Genomic DNA, 24,223 nt, shown 5'->3' with positions numbered 1-24,223 from the left:
AAAGAATTTTACAAAAAACGAATTTTATAAAAAATCCTTAAAATTTGATGCAGATTTCAAATGTACTCCCTACATTAAAATTCCGGAAAACTTATATCTCTTAGTGTCCAGGGCACCCCCAGGGTTGGGGTAAATTTTAAATTGGGGGGGGGTAAAGTGGTGATAACCCCCCCAAACGAATTTGGGGATGCCGTAGGCACCCCCAACATTTTTTTTTTTTGACCCCCCCCCACATTTAAAATTTACCCCAACCCTTGGGGTGCCCCGGGCACCCCCAACCATTTAGGAGGGGGTATTTACCCCCCCCCCAAAAAAAAAAAAAATAAGTAATCCCTCACTAAGATAATTTGGCGCGCTTCGCGCGCATTTTTACTACTAAAAATTTCATAATTATGTAGTTAGGTACTTTTTACATTATTAAATTACCCCCCACAAAAAAAAAAATTTTGCCCCTGGGGTAAATTTTGGGGGGGGGTTAAAAAATTTACCCCTGCCAACAAAATTCAGGGGGGTTAATTACTCCCCCCAAGCAAATTTTACCCCCGGTACTGGTAGTACACCTGGTACTAAGCAGTAGCTTGGTGTACTATTGTATGTACTGCTTCGTAAGACGGGGCGTAATCTGTCACTAAATAAATGTTTTTTTGTTTTTATGTTTTTTTTTATAAGAACAATTGTATCCATAGTTAGTAAGTCTGAATATTGTTACTGTATATTTTTTTTACCTTTATAAAAATGGGAAGTTGGTTGTTAAAAAAAATACATAAATGTATTAGCAATAGATTAGTTTACCTTACAAGCTAAATTATATTTCAGTTGTAATAAAGTGACAAACAGACGGATATACGTTACCATTTTTATAAAGCTACGCTTCTAATAACTTATGATAATTAGTACATATAATCTCAGATTATATGAAATTTCTTGATTATTTACGTGTAATGTTAATATTCAAATTTGTTACATATTACATAGTTACATATTAAGACTGGATTATAGAAATGCTTCTCTTGTAACATTGTACCTTGTTGACATAGGAATCATTATTCTAAAAATCATATGAATAGAACAATTATATCACCTAAAAATTTATTGTCAAAAAGGTTAAAAATTAGCATGTTTTAAATGTACGTACTTATACTACCGCCGACATTCTGATAACGATTATGGAGTTGTTATGCATTCTAAATCTAAAGGAATCACCATGGCAAGTTTAAAATTGAGAGGGCAATTCTAACATGCCTAAATTAACGAAGAGATCTATCTGCAACGGAATACAGACCAACCCTAATAATAGAAAAGCTACTCTTATAAAAACAATATGCAAACTCCACATAATATACATATCAGAAATCTTGACTGATAGGCAATATTTTGATAGATTATTGCCTATTATGTGTAGTGCACCAAAGAAAAAAGACAATTATGCTGAAAAGAGGAACTTTTTTCGTTTAATTCCGTAAAGTTGAGTGTTGAGTTTTAGCCAAATGCTCTTATTAAGTCAAACTGTTCTTAATTATGTACCATTTAATATAATATACATTTTGTTAAAGTTAGGAACAGTTTGACTTAATTAGAGCATTTGATTACAACCCAACACCCATCTTGATTGAATCAAGCAATAATATGACCCTCTTTATATAAAAGATGTAGGTTGTTACAAGTCTCTTTAATCATTTCCTTCTCTTTTTGTCTTGGGCTCTAGCATAGTTTTTTTTTTATCTATTTTAGGGGGAGGGTAGGTGAATCCTCCCAAATAAAATTATACTTTGGAAATTATTCCCACTTTGAGCACTGTAAATAATATTTCAAATATAATAACACATGTGGAAGAAAAAAGACTGTGAATACATATTTATATTCTTAGTTAGATAATATGTATTTAAACATATGAAAAAGAAGAATTCTGCCCGTAAATACTCTAAATGAATGTCTATACATTCAAGAAAAAAAAGATATGTTTTATATTTCAGAAAAATTGCAGGAAGAAATTTTAAAAGTAACTAATTTTACAAAAAAAAAGTTAACAATTGCCCTACGTAAGAATAAAAATTGTTTTCACTTTTTACTCTTCATCAAAGAAGGAAAAACTCATGAGTATTCAAAAGATGAGCAAATTTCAAAATCTCTTTAAATAATAGCCTAAAACCACCCCATAACCATTTGCTAAACATTTGCTTTATAAAATAGATATCCCATATTTTAATAACTCTAGGGAATTCTTATGTAAGCATCTTGAGCGATTTTGAAAGACTTTTAAAGGCTAAAATATAACTGTAATAACTGTAGAATAAATAGAAAATATTCTAGTAAAACTACTGCTTCAGTACATTATTATGTAACTTTGGGAAGAAAATCTATTGTATCTTAAACCAAAGCAAATATTCACTCCCAGATAATATCCTGATTTACTAAAAGTATGTTTCATTTATACCCAACCACAAAAAAAAACAGATAATATTAATTCTTTAAATCTTCTTGGTGGAAAGAAAAAAAGGATGAAAAATAAAAAAAATTTGTAGCATTATAGATGGATATGCTTAAATAATGTATAAAAATCAAATTTCCTCCATAGCCACATGGACAGATTATAAGAAAAAGTGAGTTAAAGAGAAGCTTTGCTACTAACTAACATTGATATGGAGGTGGATATTAAGTAAACAGGTGACATACAAGTTTGCAAATTCCACTTTTATTTTTAAACAACAGAGGAGATTACAATATCATAGATTCATAGATATATTCCATCATCAGTAAAGCTTTTCATAGTTTCAGCAAGGCATGAAAAATTCAGAAATGAACTCAATATTAAAAGGTAAATAAAATAACACAATTTGAAAATAATATCAAAATTTATGTCTAATCTTCAAAATTGAAAAAGGAAGGACAAAATTCATACAACACGTTTTTAATTTTTCTTTTCGTGTATTTAAAAATTTCATCTGATCTTAAGATCCACATGGATGGAACACTTAAAAATCCTACATCTGCAATATAAGTTGTAACATCTTTAAATTCAATATCACATATCCAACAAATTATTCTTATCACAACAATGAGAATTAATACATTCAAAAGAATATTAGTTTTAATTTCTGTCTTATTATTTTTTGGGTTGTAGGTTTGGTTGTTTACTGGGCTTCTTTCATTTCCTGCAAAAGTTAATATTTCAGAAATAACTAAGTTTGTTAATATATTTTTCAAATTAATAAATCTCTGCTAAATACCTCTATCGTCTTTAAAATATATTAGCATTGAAACATTATGATGTTTTCTTTTGTATAGCTTATTGAAGTAATGTTTCTTAAGAAATTTACCTTGATTTCTCAGCTGAACAGAATTGTGTAAATTCTGATTTTCAGGATTTGAAATACTTCTGTTATCATTTATATTTCTAGATGTATTGCTGATAACAAATATCGATACAGGATTTTGATTCTGTTGGCAGTTACTTTGCAATTGTTGTAAATTCCCTGCTGTTTCATTTGATGGACGGATTCTACAAAGTTCAGATATATGAAATTGATTTTCAGGATAAGCTTTTAGAAATTTTGTAAAAGTTATTTATTGTATTTATTGATTATGCTGGAAAGAATATTTATAATATTTTGTTAATGTGTGATCATGGTAAATCTTGAAAATTGTTCACCTACTTATTTCTCATGGTGTAATTTACTAAGTATGCCATGTTATAACTATATTAACAAATGAATTCGGAAATCTAATCCTGTATGTGTACTATTATATTGTAATGTATTTTTCAATATCATTAATTGATACAATTATACATTCATCATTCTAAATAAAATATAATTTATTACCTATTTTGATTTCTTCTTTTAATGAGTAAAATGATCCTGTAAATTAATTCTGGTAATCCAAGAGAAATTATATGTATTATAGATATTGGTGGAATAGCTTTTATTTCTGAAACATTCACTCCATACTGTGTTTCAATTTTATGTAGTTTAATACAAGGACATAGAGTTCCATAAATGAAAAGGAGGATTAACTTTTCAATGATGTTGAGTCCTATCATGATTATGAGTGCAAATTTTTTAAGACGATCATGGTCTAAACTGAGATAGCTCATTGTATTGACCATCATGTAATATTTTGCACACAGTATGAAGAATAAATTAGTCTGAAACAATGAGCCAGGTACAAAGGTTGAAAGCAAGTTGCAGGAGAGTTCAGTGTGGTAGGTGTAAAAGTAGTTTGCTTGTTCTGGAAACAAAATGTGAAAGAATCTTATAGTCTTCCTGTGTAACATATAGATTGCCCCAGTTATCATCAAAGTCCTCATAAGATATGTTACCAGAGTCTTTTTAGTTTCTGGTAAAGATCCATAGTATTTGTAAATACTGAGTAGACACAGGAATGAGCATGTTAACAGAACAAGCTCAGTTGTAACAGAAAATATTGTTGATTTAAATACGAAGTCTAAAAGAAAAAAAGTTCAATGATTATCTCCTATTGCACAAAATTTTACAAGACATAGGTTATTCAAAACTCTATAATTTAAATATTTTCATAGACAGGAACAAAAGTACATTATAAGAAATGGTTATGAATTAAGGCACTGATGTACAAAGTCATAAGTATAACAGACCCTCTATAATTCACAGAGAAAAATGATTGAATACCTGCAAGAAAAATAACTATAGCACAAACGACTGGCGGCAAGTAGATCCACATCCTGTTAAAGACTGAAGGAGAAGAAGCGATTTCTCTCTTCCAAATTCTCTTAAATCGTTTTTTTAATTATTGATTAAATTCAGTGTCCAAGCTTTTCCACAAATAATTTGATCTTAATAAATATCAATTATAATTGGGATTGTACATTAACTTATCATCTTTTTTATCCTTTTAGATCCTTGCATTTTTTACTCTGATTGGCATGATAGAAAAAAATTTTAAGATTATAATCCAAACACATTAGCTATATATGGACAATGTTCAGTTTTGTAAACTATAACACATTAATATAATTGGAGAAATAATTAGTTATTATTAACTTTAATATAATCACTAAGTTAATAAATTTATAAATTTTGTATCTAGTGCTGTTAACGGCCAATTGTTGTTGAAAAAGAAACTTGGTTTATGGAAAGTTTAAATGATATGGTCCATCATAATATAAAAAAAATGGTCTACAAGATTCCTAAAAAAATAGCTTAAAATAGGTAAGACAATATACGTATCTGTCAAGAGATTGGCTTCTTTGAATATTTTATGAGATGCGAGACACAAAATATACATTCCAGAGTATTAGTAGGCCTTGTATACAGGTTTCAATGATATTCAAACTTGAGATTATTCAATAATGTTACCACTAGTTTTTATAAGAAAAAAGATTGGATTCCAGCAATAGTTCTCCATGAACTGCACTAGATTCAATATTCTTAACATACTTTAATTTATTATCAATATATTTTGATAACTGATAAAACAAAGATGATAACAACAATCAGTAGTGAAGCTGAGAAACAACTTAGTAAATATTGATATAACCAAACAGATTTACTGGAAAAGTAAGTATACACAGTTGTATAAAGGCAGACCTGAAAAGACTAGAATGCCATTAACCAAAGGATTCTTTAATGAAAATTTCAGCTGTGTGTATTGATTAGGAGCCGAGAAAATCATGTTTTCTTGTTAGGTGTACTGACAAAAAAAGTGATTTTTAGATACGATTTGCTATTATGATTATAGAAATTTAAAATGTCTGGTAACGTCTATCAATTTTCAACCTCTCCTAATCATTTAAAATGAAGTTTATTTAAAGACTAATACAGAAGTATGGTGCTTGATAATATCGGTTTTTCATTATATAAGCTTATATGACCAGATTGTTATATAATTAGTAAGATTAGGTGAGATGAAATACGCTTAAACAATCACAAATTTTTACTATTCACAGTTAGGGCTTTATGGACAATGTTCATGTTAGGAAATATTTTTTCTCTTTTATTATCCACAGTTGTTGAACAGGAAATTTTTAGAAATCTTTATTTCTTCTTTATTTTCCAAAAACATCCAATAGATATAAATGGTTAGGTTAGGTTGATATATTTCAGAATAAATAGTGTGGTTGTATGGCTATCAAAAGGTTTAGGCTAGGGGCTTGATTGCTGCTTGTGTGATACAATCCTCTGTGAATGAAAACAACAAAAAGTTTTTGCAGTAAATTCTTAAAGAAAGTCTGCAGGAAATACACAGCTTTTACTGCTGAAAAACTGCCATAAGCAGATCCAATACCCTAATTTAAAGCCTGCAGCTTCAATAACCAAAAAATTATTGGTATTTCAAAATGAATTATTTTCAACAAAACTCTTTTCACCCTATTTTTGTATCTAATTGAAATGGTTAATTTTAAATTTTTTCTTAACCCTTAACGGACGGTTTTTTCTATCTCATTTTCTTTGTGTGAAAGATAAAGAGCCCAAAATGCGTGACTTTTTAAGTATGGGTATGACACATAACTGAGAGTTGGAATTTTTTGAATATCTTCATCCTGGCGGGCACAGGATGCCAGCAAACCTGGCAGGGTCAACCAGGTAAAGAGCAAAAATATTTTTTGACTAAAACAAAGCATTTTATCATACCAAAATACTAAAATAGTAGTACATCCTGTTATGAAATACAGGTGTTCAAGTCACTTCTAGGTTTCTGCAGGTCCTGATCCTTTAGGTCTCCAGAAATCTTTAAAAGGCTCCTGTAGCCGCAATTTTTTATTAGAGACTTCAAATTTTAAACTTAAGCTTTTCTGACATGTCTACATAACGTATTAAAATTTCATAAAGATCCGCCGCCGTTTTCACGCCGACCGCCGACTGCGGCTGGAAGCTGTCAAGTACAGCTGCGGCCGCTGAAATTTATATTTTGATACTTTAATGTAAAATTTACATAAAGATAAACATTTTCTGAAAAAAATTGTTCTTCTAGATTAAAAAAAAAAAAAATTACAGCCGTTTGAAATGTTTAAGTAAAAAAAGACAAAGTCAGTTGTCAGTTTTTTGGCCAGGGTCTTCAGTCACTGACAAAAATTAGTTTTAATCTCATAATAATTGAAATACTTTTATTTCAACCTTTTAAGCAAATCTCGTTGATAGATATTGTTTAATGAAAAAGCTGTTCACTGCTTCATTTTATGTTTATGGACAAGTTGATCCTTGTTTGATTCGACTTTTCGACATTTCTTTTTTAGGGATAACGAGACAAAGTTGTATTTTCCTCTCTCCAATAATTAATCTTTTTATCTTTCTATTTCCACACGGGGAAAATATCAGAAAAAAGGCATTAATTAATATGTAAATAAGGGGGGGGGGAAGGGTTAATGCAACCATCTCGTAATCAATGTATAAATGGCACTTAGAATTCGAATTTCGATCTGAAATTTTGCATGAGTAATCCTTGGTAGGTCTATTTTCCCTAAATTGAATAAAAAGTTGGAAAAAGTAACGCCTGGCGGCTCAGCCGTTAAGCCGGTTTTTAGCCAGTTTCAGGGCAAATCCATCATTAATTACAGAGGAATCAACTTTTTGAATGAAAGTTTTACATTATTCGGTCTAAAAATGATACTCTTGGCATTTTATAGATTCTACCAGCCTTTTTTAGTCGATTCTAGCTGTTAAACAGCTGGTACTAGAAATTTTTAAAAGTTTATTGGTGTTATTTTCGACAATTTTGCCCTAAAAAAAACCAAAAACGGCTAAACGGCTGAGCCGGCAGCCGCTAGCCGTTACTTTTCCAACTTTTTGTTCGATTTAGGGAAAATAGACCTACCAAGGTTTACTCATGCAAAATTTCAGATCGAAATTCGAATTCTAAGTGCCATTTATACATTGATTACGAGATGGTTGCATTAAACCCCCCCCCCCCCTTAATTAATATGTAAAATATAAACTTATTTAATCCCTTAAAATATGAGCCTTCTATCTTAAATAGAAGTCAAGAAAATCATAACAACTTAAAAATCGATCAAGCACCTCAATTAATTGACGAATCTCAATGAAACTTGGTGAAAATATGGAGAATGTGAACTTTTTTAATCTCTGAAAATGTCAGACGTTTTTCTTTGATAGGGGCCCCAGAAAATCACGTTTCCCCCAAAACGTTTCAGAAGGACATACGGACAGACGAAAATTTCAAATCATAGGGTAACTTCGCTATTAAACAAAACATTCTAATCACGAAACCTTGCCATGTGTAGTTTAGAATACAGAGCTTTAGACAAAGCAATACTGTTTTTAAAGAAATGGGAAAATAAAAAAAAATTGCATCATTTATCGAAATTATTTTAGCTTACGAGATATAACTGGACATCCATACAGCTTGCAACATATATAAATAGATTAGGATGAAAATTAGCATATAATTATACATATATATTTATAAAACTTATTGCTGCGCTACTAATATGTTCATATGACCTCTTACCTTCATCCAAAGTTTGAAAAGCTAGTAACAGGTCTGTATAATTGGCAGCTTCATATTTCTTCTGCATGATGATTTGAGTCATCGCCTCCAGGAACCTAATTATAAGATCATTATTTTCAGGGATCCAAAGGGGTAAGACAACGGCCGATAAATTGATGTATATCCCCAATGATGATACATAAAATGACTTCCCTGTTGATTAAAATTTGTGGTTTAAACGTTCGAACACTCAACATAACTAACCAACTAATAAATATTTACTAAAGTCACAAAAGTTGTTGAGCCAACGAATATGTAAACGTTATTATAAAACTTTGGGGACTAGTGTATTAAACAGCTCATTGTCCCCTTTCTCTCTCTAATTATAGTTGAAAGCTTTTATTATTATTAAAAGCGAAGCTTTTCTAATATTAGGGTCGGTCCGTCCGTACGTCCGTCCGAGATAGTTAACTTTATTCGTTAATTTAAGCATGTTAGAATTGTCCTATCGATTTCAAACTTTGCATGTGATTTCTGTAGTAGTTAGGTACGATTTAGAAAGCGTAGCAACTCTATAATCATTACCAAAATCGTACGTCCATTTTAAACATGTTGATTTTTCTACTTTTTTAACAACAAATTTTTATATGATCTAATTATCCGTTTGGTCTGATATTTGGTATATTGATTCCTGGGACAACAAAGAACAATATTTTAAGCGAAGCAACTCTATCATCAAGCCCTAAAGATGTAAGTATGGCCATAAACATTATCCTGTATCAAGCAGTTTTTCAACAAATTTACTTACAATTTTGCTTCGAATCTTATACTTTTATATTCTGGTTATTCAGTTCAGACACTATACAAGTATTAATGTCCGTTTGTCCTACCGTTTCAGTGCTTCACTTTTATGGATGTTGTCATCCTTGTTTTTAACAGAATTAGTCATTAATATCTTTAGGTTTTGTATCGTATAATATAACGTGGTAAAGTATTTTTCTGAAACTAAAGATCTCAGGTTGTCCGAATTAATTTTTTTTCGGGTAAGCATTACCCCAAGTAATTGACGAATCTTAATTAAACTTGTTGAAAATATGAAGAATGTAAACCTTTTTAATCCCTAAATGAATATTTCATATATACAGACGGACAGTCGGACATTTCAAATTATAGAGTAGCTTTGCTACTACTAATAATTTTTATTCAAAATACCAAGAAGATTTAAATTATTTTAATTTTACTAACTAAATATATGATGGCCTGTTTATTATATGAACTTCATAAATAATAATTTTTACAAATTTTAATAGGGCGCAAGATGAAATTATTTTCTATTCATCTATCACTCTATATCTAACCCTTTAAAGGGGCCCCAATTGTGTGCCTTACAACCAGATTATTATACATCTTTATGTTTGTCTGTCTGTCTGAAAATTTTTTTAAACGGGGAATTACTGAATTTTTAAAATCTTAGACAGTGTCAATGACCTAAAGAGTTAAAATCTTTCTAAAGCTTAGATACAGTTATATAACTTGTATATTAATTGTATTCACTTGTCCCCCCCCCCCCCATTTTTAAGAAGCATCAAATTCATTTTAATTCAGCTGAATTTATATTTAAAGAAAAACAAGTTTTGTTAAGCCTTTTTAAACGTGCCGTTTTTAAAAATGATGCCTTTCTTACTTACTGACTTCTTATCAACAACTCCCTTTTAACCTCCCCCACTGCATAGCCAATAATTTTGAATGAGGAGAAATCTTTAGCAATATTTTACAACATTTTACTTACACTTGCAACAGCAGCGGTCTGTTGCGTAAAAGTATTCTTAAAAAACAGCAGATTTTTTGAATAAAGCATAATTCATTTCAGATTAATTTTTATCCTTCATCCCCGCTAAAGAAACCGTTTAGACCCTTTTGCACCCCTCTGACAAAATCATGTGCACGCGCCTACCGAAATTTATGAAAATTGAAAACCAAAAAAACTAAATCCTATGAAAAACAACATTGACACTAGACCTCTCTGATATGCATTACATACAAAATTCGCAAGTCGGCTCTAAAACAGAAAAACGTTGAGTACTTTTATTAAATCTTTATGGATCGGTTTAAATTTGTAGTGTCTATACTTTTCAACCAATAATATTAATGTTGAAGCTTAAGATTTCAATAACTACTAAACTGATTCATTTCTTCTTTATAGAGAAGCTTCACATCGGTCACTGGAAGGTTTTACGCTATTTTTCTGTCCCCTAACCATCCCTTGAATACAGAGCCCCCTAGATTCTAGGGACGCAGCCGCTATTGTATTATTTTTACATTAAAATGTGAATCATATAGTAAAATTGTAAAGTATATATGACCATTTTTAGCTGAAATAAATGGTGTTTGGAATCTCAGCTATCCTAAGTGGCTTAAACTGCTTGTCCTTCTGTCTGTCTTTTCCCGCCTTTACAACAATTTACATAGAATTCCACAAGACGTCCAAGCTTTTTATTTTGAGTTGGGTAAAATTAGGGGGCCGGGGCTTCTAAGGTTTGAAGGGGGTAAGCTAATGTATCTTTTAAAATTTTTAGGGGGTAAAATGAGGGGTTTCAAAGAATTAGGAAGGTGAACACCAATTTATACCCAACTTGGGACGTCAGCTATTGGACATGAAAGCAGGATCTTAAGGGATAAGACAATCGACGATGAATTATTACACATGCCAGCCCATTAATAATCCCTTCCTGCGTAAAGTTATCATGTAAATTATGTTAGATCACTTAAGGTAGACTATCATATTATGTATGATTAGGATATCACCACACTGGGCAAGGTTACAGGGAGGGAGGGAACATTGGGCTGTTTATTACAATTGTCCCAAAAGTCTTAGATTAACGTTTTCATATTCGTTGGCTTGACAACCTGGGGGACTTTTATTGAATCTTGATTGGTTCATTTAGTTGAGTGTCTAAGCGTTTCAACCTCTTATTGTAATCAACAGAAGGTGTAATTTATGTATCATCATTAGAGAGCTACATCAATATTATCGGCCATTGTCTTATCCCTTTAGATCCCTGGCAAGGATAGCAGTCCAATTGAACTGCAAACGGAAGATTATTGTACTGAAATTCTATAGATCTTAATGGTCAATGAAACTGGCAGATACGCGCACAACAAAGCAGCGAGTCATTCATTAATGGCGAGGATAGCTCTATTCAAATGATATTAGGAGATAATCAATTATTAAACAAGAATAATTACATCCATTGGAACATTTTATTTCTCCAAAAAGAATTATGTTTGTTTATTCAGATCTCAATAACCACAGCTTTTGACTGTTTTTTTGTTGATATTTTGACACTTATGCATCATATATTTGTCCTTTTAACATGTTTGGTGATTCTTAGTTCAAAAAAGCATAATATAAACAGCGCGGCATTTCGGTACTCAAGACTAGAAACGTCAGTATAGCTATATCAAATATCATATATCATATTTAAGCTATTTGATGAAATAAAACTTTTGCCGAATTTTTTTGATATTATATTCGTTTGTCTCTCAAATTAGTTTGGTTTCTCTTTTATGGATGTTGTCATCCTTATTATTATATACACCCATAAATATTTCAAGATTTAATAAATTACAATTAAAGAAAAATATAGATAGACAGAGCGACAACTACTAGTTGTATAGTTTCTAACCCACCTAAAAATGCAAAGGCACTTAAAATAAATATATCTTCTATTGTTAATAAAATTGAATGATTTTAATATTAATTTCAATCGTTCAAAATATAATAATCAAGCATAAGTTTGTTTGTTTATACGTATCGCAGCATCAACAGTCTGTCAAACAACAGTTAAATATTAAACTGTAAAATTCAACCAAACTGTAAAATAGGCAGTTTTCTTGACAAAAATACGCCTAGATTTTTTTTGTTCATTAAGACTATCTATAACCAAACGAGATGCGCTCAAAAAGCGTAAAATGGCGCCCACTGTACTTTACTGCGTAGAACACAGAGAAAAAAGTACTATGTCACCTAGACGTTTGGAGAAATGTACTGACATGCCCTAATTCTAGAGTAGATTTAGCACCTAAACAAGGATGACAACATCCATAAGCAGCGAAGCACAAAAAATCCTGAATGGGTATACGTACAAGAAGAAGTGTATTCATTAAAATCGAGAATAGATTTATTTGAGAAAATAAACACGAAACCTTGTTTTATTTTGTATGATGATAACGGTCAAAGTAAATTAAATAAAAGATGCTCACAACAATGGGAAAAATTATTTTAATACTAGTATCCAAAAAAGTTTGAAAATTGGACAAAAAAACACCAAAAATATGGGGAAATATGTAAAACATATAAAAATAGCCAAAAACCTGCTATAAGGCAGTTTGACCGACATGGCTGTTTTCACAAAACGACAGGAAATTTAATTTTTATATCCTTAACTTTAAAAATTTGGAAAATTGGACCATATACACCAGATATATGGAGAAATACATGAAAAATTAAAGATAGCTAAAAACCTGCAAAAAGGCAGTCTGACCATCATGGTTATTTCTTAAAACGACGGCCAATTTAATTTTGATATCTATAACTAAAAAAATTTTGAAAATCGGACCATAAACACCAAAGATATGGAGAAAAATGTGAAAAATAGCCTAAAACCTGCTAAAAAGCGGACCACTATTGATGTTTTATAGTTAATTGTGCTCCTTAATAATGGGAATGTTGTTAAAAAGTTTCAGCATTATATCTTTTATAGGAGCTGAGTAAATCCCATTTCCCCCATAGCGTTACGGACGGACTGACGGACGGACTGACGGACTGACGGACGGACATAGTGAATTATAGAGTAGCTTCGCTACTAACATAGTGAATTATAGCTAGAGTAGCTTCGCTACTAAAAATAGTTTAATTATAACAAGGAAATTGGGTCCATTATAAACCCAATCAAAGAGCAGGGATAAGACAATGGCCGATAAATTACCCGTTCTGAAGATTTAAAATAGTGGTTGAAACGTTTGAACATTCAATTTAATAAACCAACCAATCAAAATACAGTAAAAGTCCCTCAAGTTGTTAAGCCAACGAATAAGAAAACGTTATAATAAAACTTTGGAGACTAGTATAATAAACAGCTCATTATTCCCTCTCTCTGCAAAACTGTCGACAATCCATCATAGCTGACTTAATATCGAAATGCTTTTTTTCAAATGAAAATTAAAATGCCGACTGTATGGCATTAACAAAAAGTGACTGACACATTATCGATATAATAATATTCTTACTATAAATACATACTTAAATTGACATAATAACTACAAAATATTTTGATACGGGATGCTAAGATTATAACAGGAAAAAATATAATAATGTTAAGTCAACTAGGGGCTATCTATCTGGGGGACTTATTGGCATTTTAAAGACGGGTTGATACAAAGTTTGAAATTGATAGGACAATTCTAACATGTTTAAATTAACGAAAAGAACTAACCTTTCCGGACTTACTGACAGTTGGAACGACCATAACTATAGAAAAACTTTGCTTTTCAAAAAGATTTAAAAAATGATTCCCCTTTTTTCTAATTTTCTAATACGCAAATTGCTAAGGTTATAAAGTCACCCTTTTCCTCCTCCCTTTGTGTGTGTCTTATTGCAATACCCACCTTCCTTCTTTATATTTCAAATTAATTTCTATACCCATTGAGAGGCTACATTTTGTTACTATGTCTCCTGTATGTACCTCCTACACCCCACCCACAATTATACCTTTGCAGCATAACTTTATTACGAATAATAGGTTCTTTCCCTCAAAGTGCATCCCAAGCACTAAACCCCCCCCCCCCTCCCAACTTTGTTTAACAAAAAAGAAAATAAATTAGGAGATAGTTTTTATCATGCCTAAGCACTTGATTGGGCCTAACCTTGAGTCCTATATATTAGCAGCCTAACCCTGCGGGACTAAACAGTACCCAATATAACCTAACCTAACCTTACACTAAAGTAAAAAGCAAATGAAAGAAAAACTAATTTTTTAAAGTTATTTGAAAAATCGATAATATCGGGGGAATGGGGTGGTGTTTATGTGTTCAACAAGGTATTTTGAGGAAAAACGCCGAATAATATATCTAAAATATATATATTAGTGCTGAGCTGCCTTTAATCAGCAATAGAGGTAATAGTTTAGACATCCTAACCGAAGGATCTCGCTAACTGATGAACCAATATGGCCTTCCTTTACTCAACTTCTCATAGGTCCTGGGAAAGTTTTTAACTATTAAATAGCTCCGAGAAAAATATCACCCCACAAAAAAATTTTTATAACATGAAGCATATCAAAAATCATGGAAAGGTTTACAACTTTTTTTGGGGAGGGTACAACAAACCTCTCAACAGAAAAAAATACCTAAAAAATTAGTTCTTTCTTTTTTAAAAACTTTTAAAACTAGACATTGGGAGGAGGTCAGCTACATCACCCCCACCCGCCCCCCCCCCCAGTTTTAAGTACCCTTAAGTAGCTTAAAAGTAGCTAGTTTTAAGATAAATATTTTTATAAACGGAATTCAGATAAATAATTGTAAATACACCTCTAAAATAATATCTCTATTAAGTGCAAAACTATTGGTCTATTTGGAGCATGTCTGCTTCTAAGCGCACCACATACACATCCAAGTAATTTTTTGCGCATCTATCGCCTATAAATGCGACCTATCAAATTAGTTTGAATCAGTCTTAGGTTTGAAACCAAGTGGGCAAGACAACCAAGGAATTATTATTCATTATGAAGGTTTCTGTGCAGCTCTTGGTAGGTTTTTTTCAGATCTATTGCAGTTTACGGTAAAATATTGCTGGTAACGAATATTGCCAAAATCTATGAATTTTGGTAGCTAGCTGCCAAACGGCTGAACGTACAGATCATACCCGCACACCATTTTAGGCGGTATAAGAAGGCCTAAAAAAAATCTGGAATAGCCAAGATCTAATGATGCACAGGGACTGCATTATTGATTTATGGCTATTTCAGATTATTTGTAGGCCTTTTTATGCCGCTTAAAACAGTGTGCGGGCATGATCTGTACGTTCAGCCGTTTGGCAGCTAGCAGCCTTTAAAATTCATAGATTTTTGGCAATATTCGTTACCAGCAACATTTTACCGTGAACTGCAGTAGATCCTTTTTTTCTATGCATAACATTTTACAAAGAATGTCCATCTGTCTGTCTATCCGTCCATTTTGTAGATAAATAAAATTGCGTGTTAACAGATTTGAATGCGGCTTCCCTCTAATTTTCTAGTCAGGAAAGAACTACATTAGGTTAGGTTAGGTTAGGTTATATTGGGTACCAAGTAGCCCCTCAGGGTTAGGGCACCGCAAGAATAAGTCTTTCACTTATTGTACATATTTGAATAATTGCGTAGTGAAGATGATTAAAGTCCCTCAACGAGTTCACAGGTTATGACGTCATAGATAGATTAACCAATGGAAGGCCAGCAATAATTTTACCATTGGTCAATTACATTGTATTCTGGCCTCTCATTGGCTATTCTATCGTATGGCGTCATAATCTGTGGAGTGACTTTAATCATCTTCTTGCGTAGTACATCTTTATATATATTCTAGCGGCTACACCCTTAGAGGCCTCTAGGGGAACTTGTAGGAGGGGGGGGGGGGGAAGTCGCATTGTCAATTTTAGTTCTGAATTAAAAAATTGAATTTTTAGGGGTGAAGTAATTTTTGTTGGGATGGTGGATAAACCCTCCTAAAAAAAAGTTCCCTGGACAAATAAGAAGCTTCTAGCTTTGTAAAGGGGACCCATATCGGTTCAGCGGTAGGCGAGATCCTTCGCTACAGACAAAAAAAGCTTACTACTTTAAATAATAGGATAGATGTATTATGTATTTAGGTACTGTTTGTTAGCTTGCAGTTTGCCAGCATTGTTCATGCAGGTTCTGCTCCCGTCGTCTCCCCCGGGGAAGCAATTAGCATTGTCAAGAGAGATGCAGGGTAATTTTTGTTTTAGCAAAGCTGCTCTATGATAAGAGTCCTATGTACTTTTAAGTAGCGAAGCTGCTCTGTAATTCACATTATTAGTAGCGAAGATACTATTTCACTATGGGGAACTGATATTTACCAGCTGATTTTAAAGCTGCATTAACATTTTTCCAAACAACTTTGATTCTTTTGGTCGGCTAAAGTAACGATTCCCCCCTTGGGTCCTTTCTCCCCTTTTATCCCATCCTCTTCCGTCCAACTGGATGAACGATCTGACCAATAAATGAGATCCATGTTAGCAGGCTAAATTGACGACAATTTCCCCTCTGTCATAATATCTACGTATATTCTAAATCGATTGTCAAAACACAAGATATTTTGATAAAAAGACAAACTACAAAAGGACTGAAAGAAAGACAAGATATAAGACAGACGAAATTGCAGACATTCGCACAGACAGCGCTACAGACCAAATTGGCGAAATGACCAGACCTTGATGATGTTAGGTTTAATTTTAAATATGTCATTCTCTTTGTCTACTAATCATCGGGGATATAAAGGGATAAGACAATGGTGAATAAATTGATGTACATACCCAATGATGATACACAACATTATCCCTTATATAATATACAGTAAGTGGTTGAAACGTATGATAACACAATTAAATTATCCAATAAAAAACGATAACAGTCCCCAAGATTAATAAGTAATGAACAAGAAAACGTTCTTTTAAGACTTTGGGGACTAGTGTAATAAACAGCCTAGTGTCCCCTCCCTCCCTGACTATTACTAATCATCATTTTACCCCGGGGGTAACAAGTTGAAACCTTAATTAACCTTTTTATCAAGTGTTCATATTCAAGCCAATTATTAAGATTATAAAACACCCTTATTTATACTTTTCTACAAGGATGGAAGTTGAGTTATGACTCTTAAAGATCTCGTAAACGTCTGGAACGATTGTTACCCAATGTTCATGGAATTTTAATAATGGTTCAAGGAGGGTTTTGGGCTATTAAGCGAGGTGTGCGACCTACCTTGATCAAACAATTCTATATACAGTGGCTTTAGACTAAAAATTCTCAATTACAAACTCTTGTTTTAATAATAAACAATTTAATTTTTTACTGTTTAAAAGAAACTCTTCTAAAAAGCATGAATGTCATTTCATTGAAAGTGTAATGACTGGCATCAATAGTTAATAGTAAATGTAATATGAATATTCTTTATTGTCTTAAAGTATTTTAGGGCAAGGAGATGTTAACTAATAATTTTTAGAAAGTCATAAGCTATCCATGGAGGGATAGGTCATTGTTTATTACATTAATCACCAAAATTTTATCATAACAGTTTCTTACATGTTGCCTGAACAAATTTGGGGTCTTTTATTGAATTTTGATTGGTTGGTTCATTAAGTTGAGTGTCAAAACATGTGTATCATCATTGAGTATGTACAAATTTTCGGCCATTGTCTTATCCCATTAATCCATGAAATCTACCCCATCCTAATATAAGTTCTTTCACTTGGAACATAACAAAAAGTCAAACAGGCTAAAATACAGAAGAACGGACAGATAGATAGACTGACACAAACTCTTATTGAGTAGATTGGATACAAAAATATACACGTCAAAATGTTTTTTTTTGTGTCGAAATCTCCTGTAAAATATCAGAACACCTTCTCTTTAACCCACTTTTAAGGCGCAGCTTTTATTTTCTTTAATTAGGGTCTGTAACTGTTGGCATTTTCCTTAGATAAAGATATTGTTTTCGCTTTTATCTTTCCACAAAAACATCTTCTTTTATATCACAAGATTTTTCTATGAATCTTATGTATAAAGCTATAATACATCTTTTATATTTACATAGGCAGTATATGCAATACATACATAGAGGCTACTACAGAAAAACTACTATCTATCTTATTAAAAGCGAAGCTTTTCTATAATTAGAATAGCTATGTACGTCCATCCGGGACCGTTGACTCTTTTAGTTAATTTAGATATGTTGGAATTCTTCTATAAATTTTAAACTTTACATGATGATTTATATTACAGTTAGGTACAATTTAGGAAGCGTAGCAAATCTATAATCATTACGAGAAAGTTTGTACATGCATTTAAAACATGTTGCATTTTACAACATTTTTTTATGTAACAATTATCCTATTCATCCGATTTTTGGTATACTGATTCCTAGTACAACAAGGTATAATTTTATAAGTGAAGCATCTCTATGATCAAGTCCTAAAATGTAAGTTAAGTATGTCCTTAAATAGTAGCCTGTATTTAAGCAGTATTTGGCAAATTTTCATATATTTTTGTTTATTTTTATACATTTATCATTCCACTTTTTCAGTTCTGGCACTCTATAATGTTAATGTCCTATCCTTTCAGAGCTTCGCTTTTATGGATGTTGTCATTTTTGTTATATTTAGACATAGAGGCTACTACAACAGAAACTATTATTATCAGCCAGCAAGACAGCAACAAAGGAAAAGTTGTCATTTTAGTAAAATTTCGAAATAGGTCTCAATGCTACATGGAATGAGAAGCTTTCAATTGTGGCTGTAAAAATGACGTCATACTGGCCTACCATTGGTCAATTAAAAAGTTTTTAAGTGACCTGGTCAGACTGATGGGTCATACTTATTTACATTTTTGGTTACTAAAAAGACAGGTTTGGGTTAAAATATGAAGCATAAAAATAGTTGGAATGAAAATTTATTTTCTTGATTAACTTTTGGGACCATGGAAAAAAACAAAGTAGCTGGTTTCGTTGTATTTCACAGTAGCTTTTCTCCTAATTAGCTCCTGCGGGCGGCTCTGACCCTGCAGGGCCAATTTCCTAACCCTGCGGGGAAATCATTAATATTTACCTAACATAACCTGACCTAAAATATCAAAAGCTGTTGTAAAAATAAGACGAAACCTGCTACTTCGTTTTCTTTCCATGATCTAACTTTTTAAATGACGATAATTTGCAATATTAGACCCAAACTTGACCTGGGCCCTGCAATCCTGGGATTTTTGGGCGCATTCAAAGGAATCGTACTGGGATCAGCGGCTGTTGCAGCTCTTGCCGGCAAGTAAACTGAGGCTGTTGCAGCTCTTGCCGACAAATAAACTGCAGCTGTTGCAGCTCTTGCTGACAAGTAATCTGCGGCTTCAAAATGCAAATAAATGTGTAAATTCAAATCAAAACTATCACCAAAATAACACAACAAAGAACACAGTAATAGTGTCTGACTGATTATGACGTAACAAAAAAATTAGCCAATGAGAGGCCACTATAAATTTTACCATTGGTCAATAACGGCCTCTCATTGGCTAATTTTTTTGTTACGTCATAATCAGTCAGACACTATTACTGTGTTCCACAACAAAATGCAACCTTTTTTTATATAATGTAAAATGTACTAAAATACAACTTGATCATCAGGAGTAATAAAGTGTTACCATTGGGCCTTGGTGGACTATTAGGAGTTTTTAAGGGAGCTCTTCTTGGCTCCCTAGCCGTAGCTGCTTTAACTGGAAAATAAACTAACAACTTTTTTGAAGAATTTTAATTTGTAATGCATAATCATAGTCTCTTTTTTTTAAACTTACAAATGCTTTTATGGTAGCAAATTTAATAAAATCATTGTTTTATGATGCATAAATTACTCTTGTATCTTTACTGATTGAAATAAAATATGAAATCATCATGCTGTGTTTTTAATTTGATTAATTTATGTCTGTCCTTTCAACCAGGGATCTAAATGGATAAGACAATTGCCAAAAAATTATGTACATCCCCAATGATGACAGACATAATTACCCCTTCTGTAGATTAAAATTAGTGCTTGAAACGTTTGAACACTTAACCTAATAAACCAACCAATCAAAAGTCCTCAAAGCTGTTAAGCCAACGAATAACATAAAGTTGATAAAACTTTGGGGACTAGTGTATTAAACAGCCCATCGTCCAATCTCTCTCTCTGAGAAAACGCTCTAAGAATAGGAACCTTGCCGCTATTGTCAACTTTACTAATCCTATTATATAAAGTAGTACCTAAGTCTATAATACTCCTTATTATATAAAGTAGTAAGCGTTTTTTGTCTGTCCCGAAGGATCTCGCTAACCGCTGAACCGATATTGTTCCCCTTTACAGTGTAGCTTCTTATAGGTCCTGGAAAGGTTTTAAACTATTTTTCACTCCCCTCCCCCCAAAAAAATATTTTTTAAACTCTTTTTAAACTAAAATTTAAAAAGGGATAAGGTCGACTTTTCCCTCTCCTACCAGTGCCCCTATAGGCTTCTAAATTCCCCCCCCCCCAATTTTTTTAAAAAAAATTTTAAATTAGTGTTGGAGTTTGGGCATCTCACAAGGTACTTAATATTATTTTTTATTAATTATTTAAAATTAGTGGGGGCATCTCCAGAGGTACTTAAATTTTTTTTATCTAATTACCTCTTGGGGCAAAGCCTCTAGAGGCTAAGGGCGAAGCCGCTAGTCATAATATAAAGTTATGAAGATCTTACTTTGAATATTGAACATAGCCACGCTGGTTTTGATCCTCTATGTCTGCCATCAACTCCTTGTAACAAATATAAAAATTGTTAAATCATTATTTTTATAGCGAAGCTTTGCTTTAATTTGGGTCGATCAGTCCGTCCTTCCGAAACTGATAGCTTTTTTCGTAAATTTAGGCATGTTAGAGTTGTCATATCGATTTTAAACTTTGCATAGTGATTCCTGTTGGGTATAATTTAGAAAGCGTAACTGTACAAGTGTTATTGTTCGTTTGTCCTACCGTTCAGAGCTTCGCTAAAAGGATGTTGTCATCCTTGTTAAAGCAAAGCTACCTTAGCTAAAACTACACATAAATATTTCGTAAAACATATAATCAAATAGAGTTAACCACCTTCAAATAGGTATACAAAAATTCAGATCATATTTCAAAACAGCAAATTTGTGAAAACAAGGATGGTAACTTCCATTAAAGCAATCTAATCAAACAATTGGATAACTAAATATTGTAACAATAACCCTCAACGATCAGGGGGAAGGAGTTGAGTTTGTTGCTCTCCACCCTACACGACCGTTTGGTTTTTTTTATCACATACTCTCTGTATGTAAACGATACTTTTTAGTAGCGAAGCTACTCTTTAAATTCACTACACCTGTCCGTCAGTCCGTAACGCTATAGGGGGGAAAATGATTTTCTCGGCTGCTATTTAAGATAGAAGACTGAAACTTCTTGTCAACATTTCCATCATTAAGTAGAATAATTAAATATAAATAATCCATGTCGGCCTGACAGCTTTTTAGCAGGTTTTTGGCTATTATGTATTTTTTATATTTTCCCCTTTATCTTTGGTGTTATTAGATCGATTTTCAAAATTTTTGTAGATAAGGGTTTTAAAATAAAATATGTGTTCTTTACTTCAACAAATACTTTTTAAATCTCTTTTTCCGTATTCTTAACCATGATTTTTTTGTGCTTCGCTACTTAAGGATGTTGTCGTCCCTGTTTGTCTGGTATTTATACAAGACTGAGGATTAATTTTTAAATACTGCTGTTTTTATGGTTCCAGAAACCTTGCAGGGTCATCCAGGCAGTGTTTTCACTTCAGCAAAGTATTTGTTATTACCAAGTATCTCATAATGATATTTAAACATGGATCTAAAGGGATAAGACAATGGCCGACTAATTTATGTACATCCCCAATGTTAATACACAAAATTACCTCTTCTGTAGATTAAAAAATGGGGTTGGGACGTATGGATACTCAATTTAATAAACTTTGGGGACTTGTGTAATATACAGCCCATTGTACCCTCTCTCTCTGTATAAAAACAATTCAAAATAGAGTTATCAGGTCCCATTCAAGATATGGCCCTGCAGGTCTACTCTAGATCCTACACAGGTAAATTGACTGAAGATACCTGCACTTGTGCTTCGCTGGGACAATGGCCCAAAGATCTGACAATTGTTCCAACCTCTCTCAAATCAATTGTCTGAGAATTCTCATGATCAAACACCTGAAGATAAGGTCCATTAAAAATTGAAATTTAGCATTCCCTTAGAGAGTTATTGCCTATATTAGATTCCCAACTTCCAAAATCAAATGTATTCCCTTTCTAAATCGACTTGTCATGTAAGATAAGCAAATTTACCCTATGATAAATAAAACATATCCCATTGAGTATTGAGATTGCTATGATATTCAAATTCTGGTCTATAAATAAAGTTCTTTCATAGTCCATTGTTACCTTTCTCTCTCACTGTAGAACAGGGTGTATACATATATTACTGTTTTTGTTAAAATAAATCTAAAGCATTTAACTGGGATACCCTTCCTACAGAAAACCTGTAGCTTAAGATAAGTTAACAATACCTGAAAAGCTGCTTTAACTTTTGCTTGAATTTGTTGGGCCAAAGCTTCTGATGGTTGTTGTTGGGTTGTCTCGCCCTCTCTCTCTCCATCTCCTTCTCCCTCTCCATCTTGATCCTCCTAGTAATAATAATATTCAGATGGTTGTTGTTGGGTTGTCTCTCCCTCTCTCTCTCTCTCTCCATCTCCCTCTCCCTCCCCATCTTGATCCTCCTAGTAATAATAATATTCAGATGGTTGTTGTTGGGTTGTCTCTCTCTCTATCTCTCTCCATCTCCCTCTCCCTCCCCATCTTGATCCTCCTAGTAATAATAATATTCAGATGGTTGTTGTTGGGTTGTCTCTCTCTCTATCTCTCCATCTCCCTCTCCCTCTCCATCTTAATCCTCCTAGTAATAATAATATTCAGATGGATGTTGTTGGGTTGTCTCTCCCTCTCTCTCTCCATCTCCCTCTTTCTCTCCCTCTCTCTCTCTTTCTCTCTCTCTCTCTCTCTCTCTCTCTCCTCTCCCTCCCCATCTTGATCCTCCTAGTAATAATGATATTCAGATAGTTGTTGTTGGGATGTCTGTCCCTCTCACTCTCTCTCTCTCTCTCTCTCTCTCTATCTCTCTCTCTCTATCTCTCTCTCTCTCTCTCTCTCTCACTCTCTCTCTCTCTCTCTCTCTCTCTCTCTCTCTCTCTCTCTCTCTCTCTCTCTCTCCCAATCTTAATCCTCCTAGTAATGATTCAGATTGTAGCGCATCCGCTTGTTGTCCTGAAAATTACAGATCAAATTCTTGGCCAAAACCTCGGCATAGCTAAAGATGTTAAAAGTGGAACCAATAGCTGTGTATTATAGTGATATTTGGGACTTTGAGCATCTAGAGGCTCTCTAATCAAAGGAAGTGTGAATGGTCATAGAAATAGCCTAAAGCCATTCAGGGAAATATGTGAAACTTCGGTAAAATGGATAACTCGATTAGTTCAGTGGTAAGCAAGATCTAAGTGATTGAACAAAAACTTTATCCTTAAAAAAGCAACAGGATGTCTCTCTGTCTGTCTGTAGTGTATTGAAGAATCGAGAAAGCCCAATCTGTCCCGATTTTGTATCACTTTTGAAAAGTGCGATTCCTGTGACGGCATATAAAAAGGGAAGGGGGAAGCAAATCTCTTCCCTTTTCTCCCATCTCTTTTGAAGAGATTTTCTTCCCCCCTTCCCTTTTTCTTTCCCGAAACGTATATGACGTAACTGGAATCGCACTTTTCAAAGTGATACAAAATCGGGACAGATTGGGCTTTCTCTGAAGGATCTTGCAAACCGCTGAACCGATTTGGTTGGATAAATAAAAACACTGTGTGTGCGTCTACAAATACAAACATATTTTTTAAAACCTGCTTATCTTCATTTCCTCCATTTTCATCATCTTCCATTTTAAAAGCAGTG

General features: G+C 32.9%; 1 protein-coding gene and 1 long non-coding RNA gene across 3 annotated transcripts in view; one reads left to right on the top strand and one right to left on the bottom strand.

Moving 5' to 3' along the window:
* The window catches only part of LOC145319477 (dynein regulatory complex protein 8-like), a 26,810-nt gene extending 2,587 nt beyond the window's left edge, over nt 1–24,223 (bottom strand). Inside the window, exons 1-5 of the mRNA XM_080161624.1 lie at nt 24,172–24,223; nt 22,801–22,917; nt 22,349–22,444; nt 20,941–20,996; nt 8,443–8,537 (exon numbers count right to left, since the gene is read on the bottom strand). Coding sequence (XP_080017750.1) covers nt 8,443–8,537; nt 20,941–20,996; nt 22,349–22,444; nt 22,801–22,917; nt 24,172–24,210 — 403 coding nt within the window. The 5' untranslated portion in view covers nt 24,211–24,223. The remainder of the gene's footprint in view (nt 1–8,442; nt 8,538–20,940; nt 20,997–22,348; nt 22,445–22,800; nt 22,918–24,171) is intronic.
* Nucleotides 15,117–20,120, top strand: LOC145319473 (uncharacterized). Of its 2 annotated transcripts, none has more exons than XR_013879860.1 (4): nt 15,117–15,227; nt 16,325–16,425; nt 18,854–18,912; nt 19,860–20,120. It is a non-coding gene; the product is annotated as an uncharacterized LOC145319473 (long non-coding RNA). The 2 variants fall into 2 exon arrangements; XR_013879861.1 differs by lacking the exon at nt 19,860–20,120 and adding an exon at nt 19,409–19,660 and having other exon boundaries at nt 18,854–18,910.

Source organism: Acartia tonsa, chromosome 5, assembly GCF_053477335.1.
Source record: "Acartia tonsa isolate MP-2025a chromosome 5, ASM5347733v1, whole genome shotgun sequence".
Taxonomy (NCBI): domain Eukaryota; kingdom Metazoa; phylum Arthropoda; class Copepoda; order Calanoida; family Acartiidae; genus Acartia; species Acartia tonsa.
Note: the sequence above shows the minus strand (reverse complement) of the source record. Positions and strands in the feature narration are given on the sequence as shown.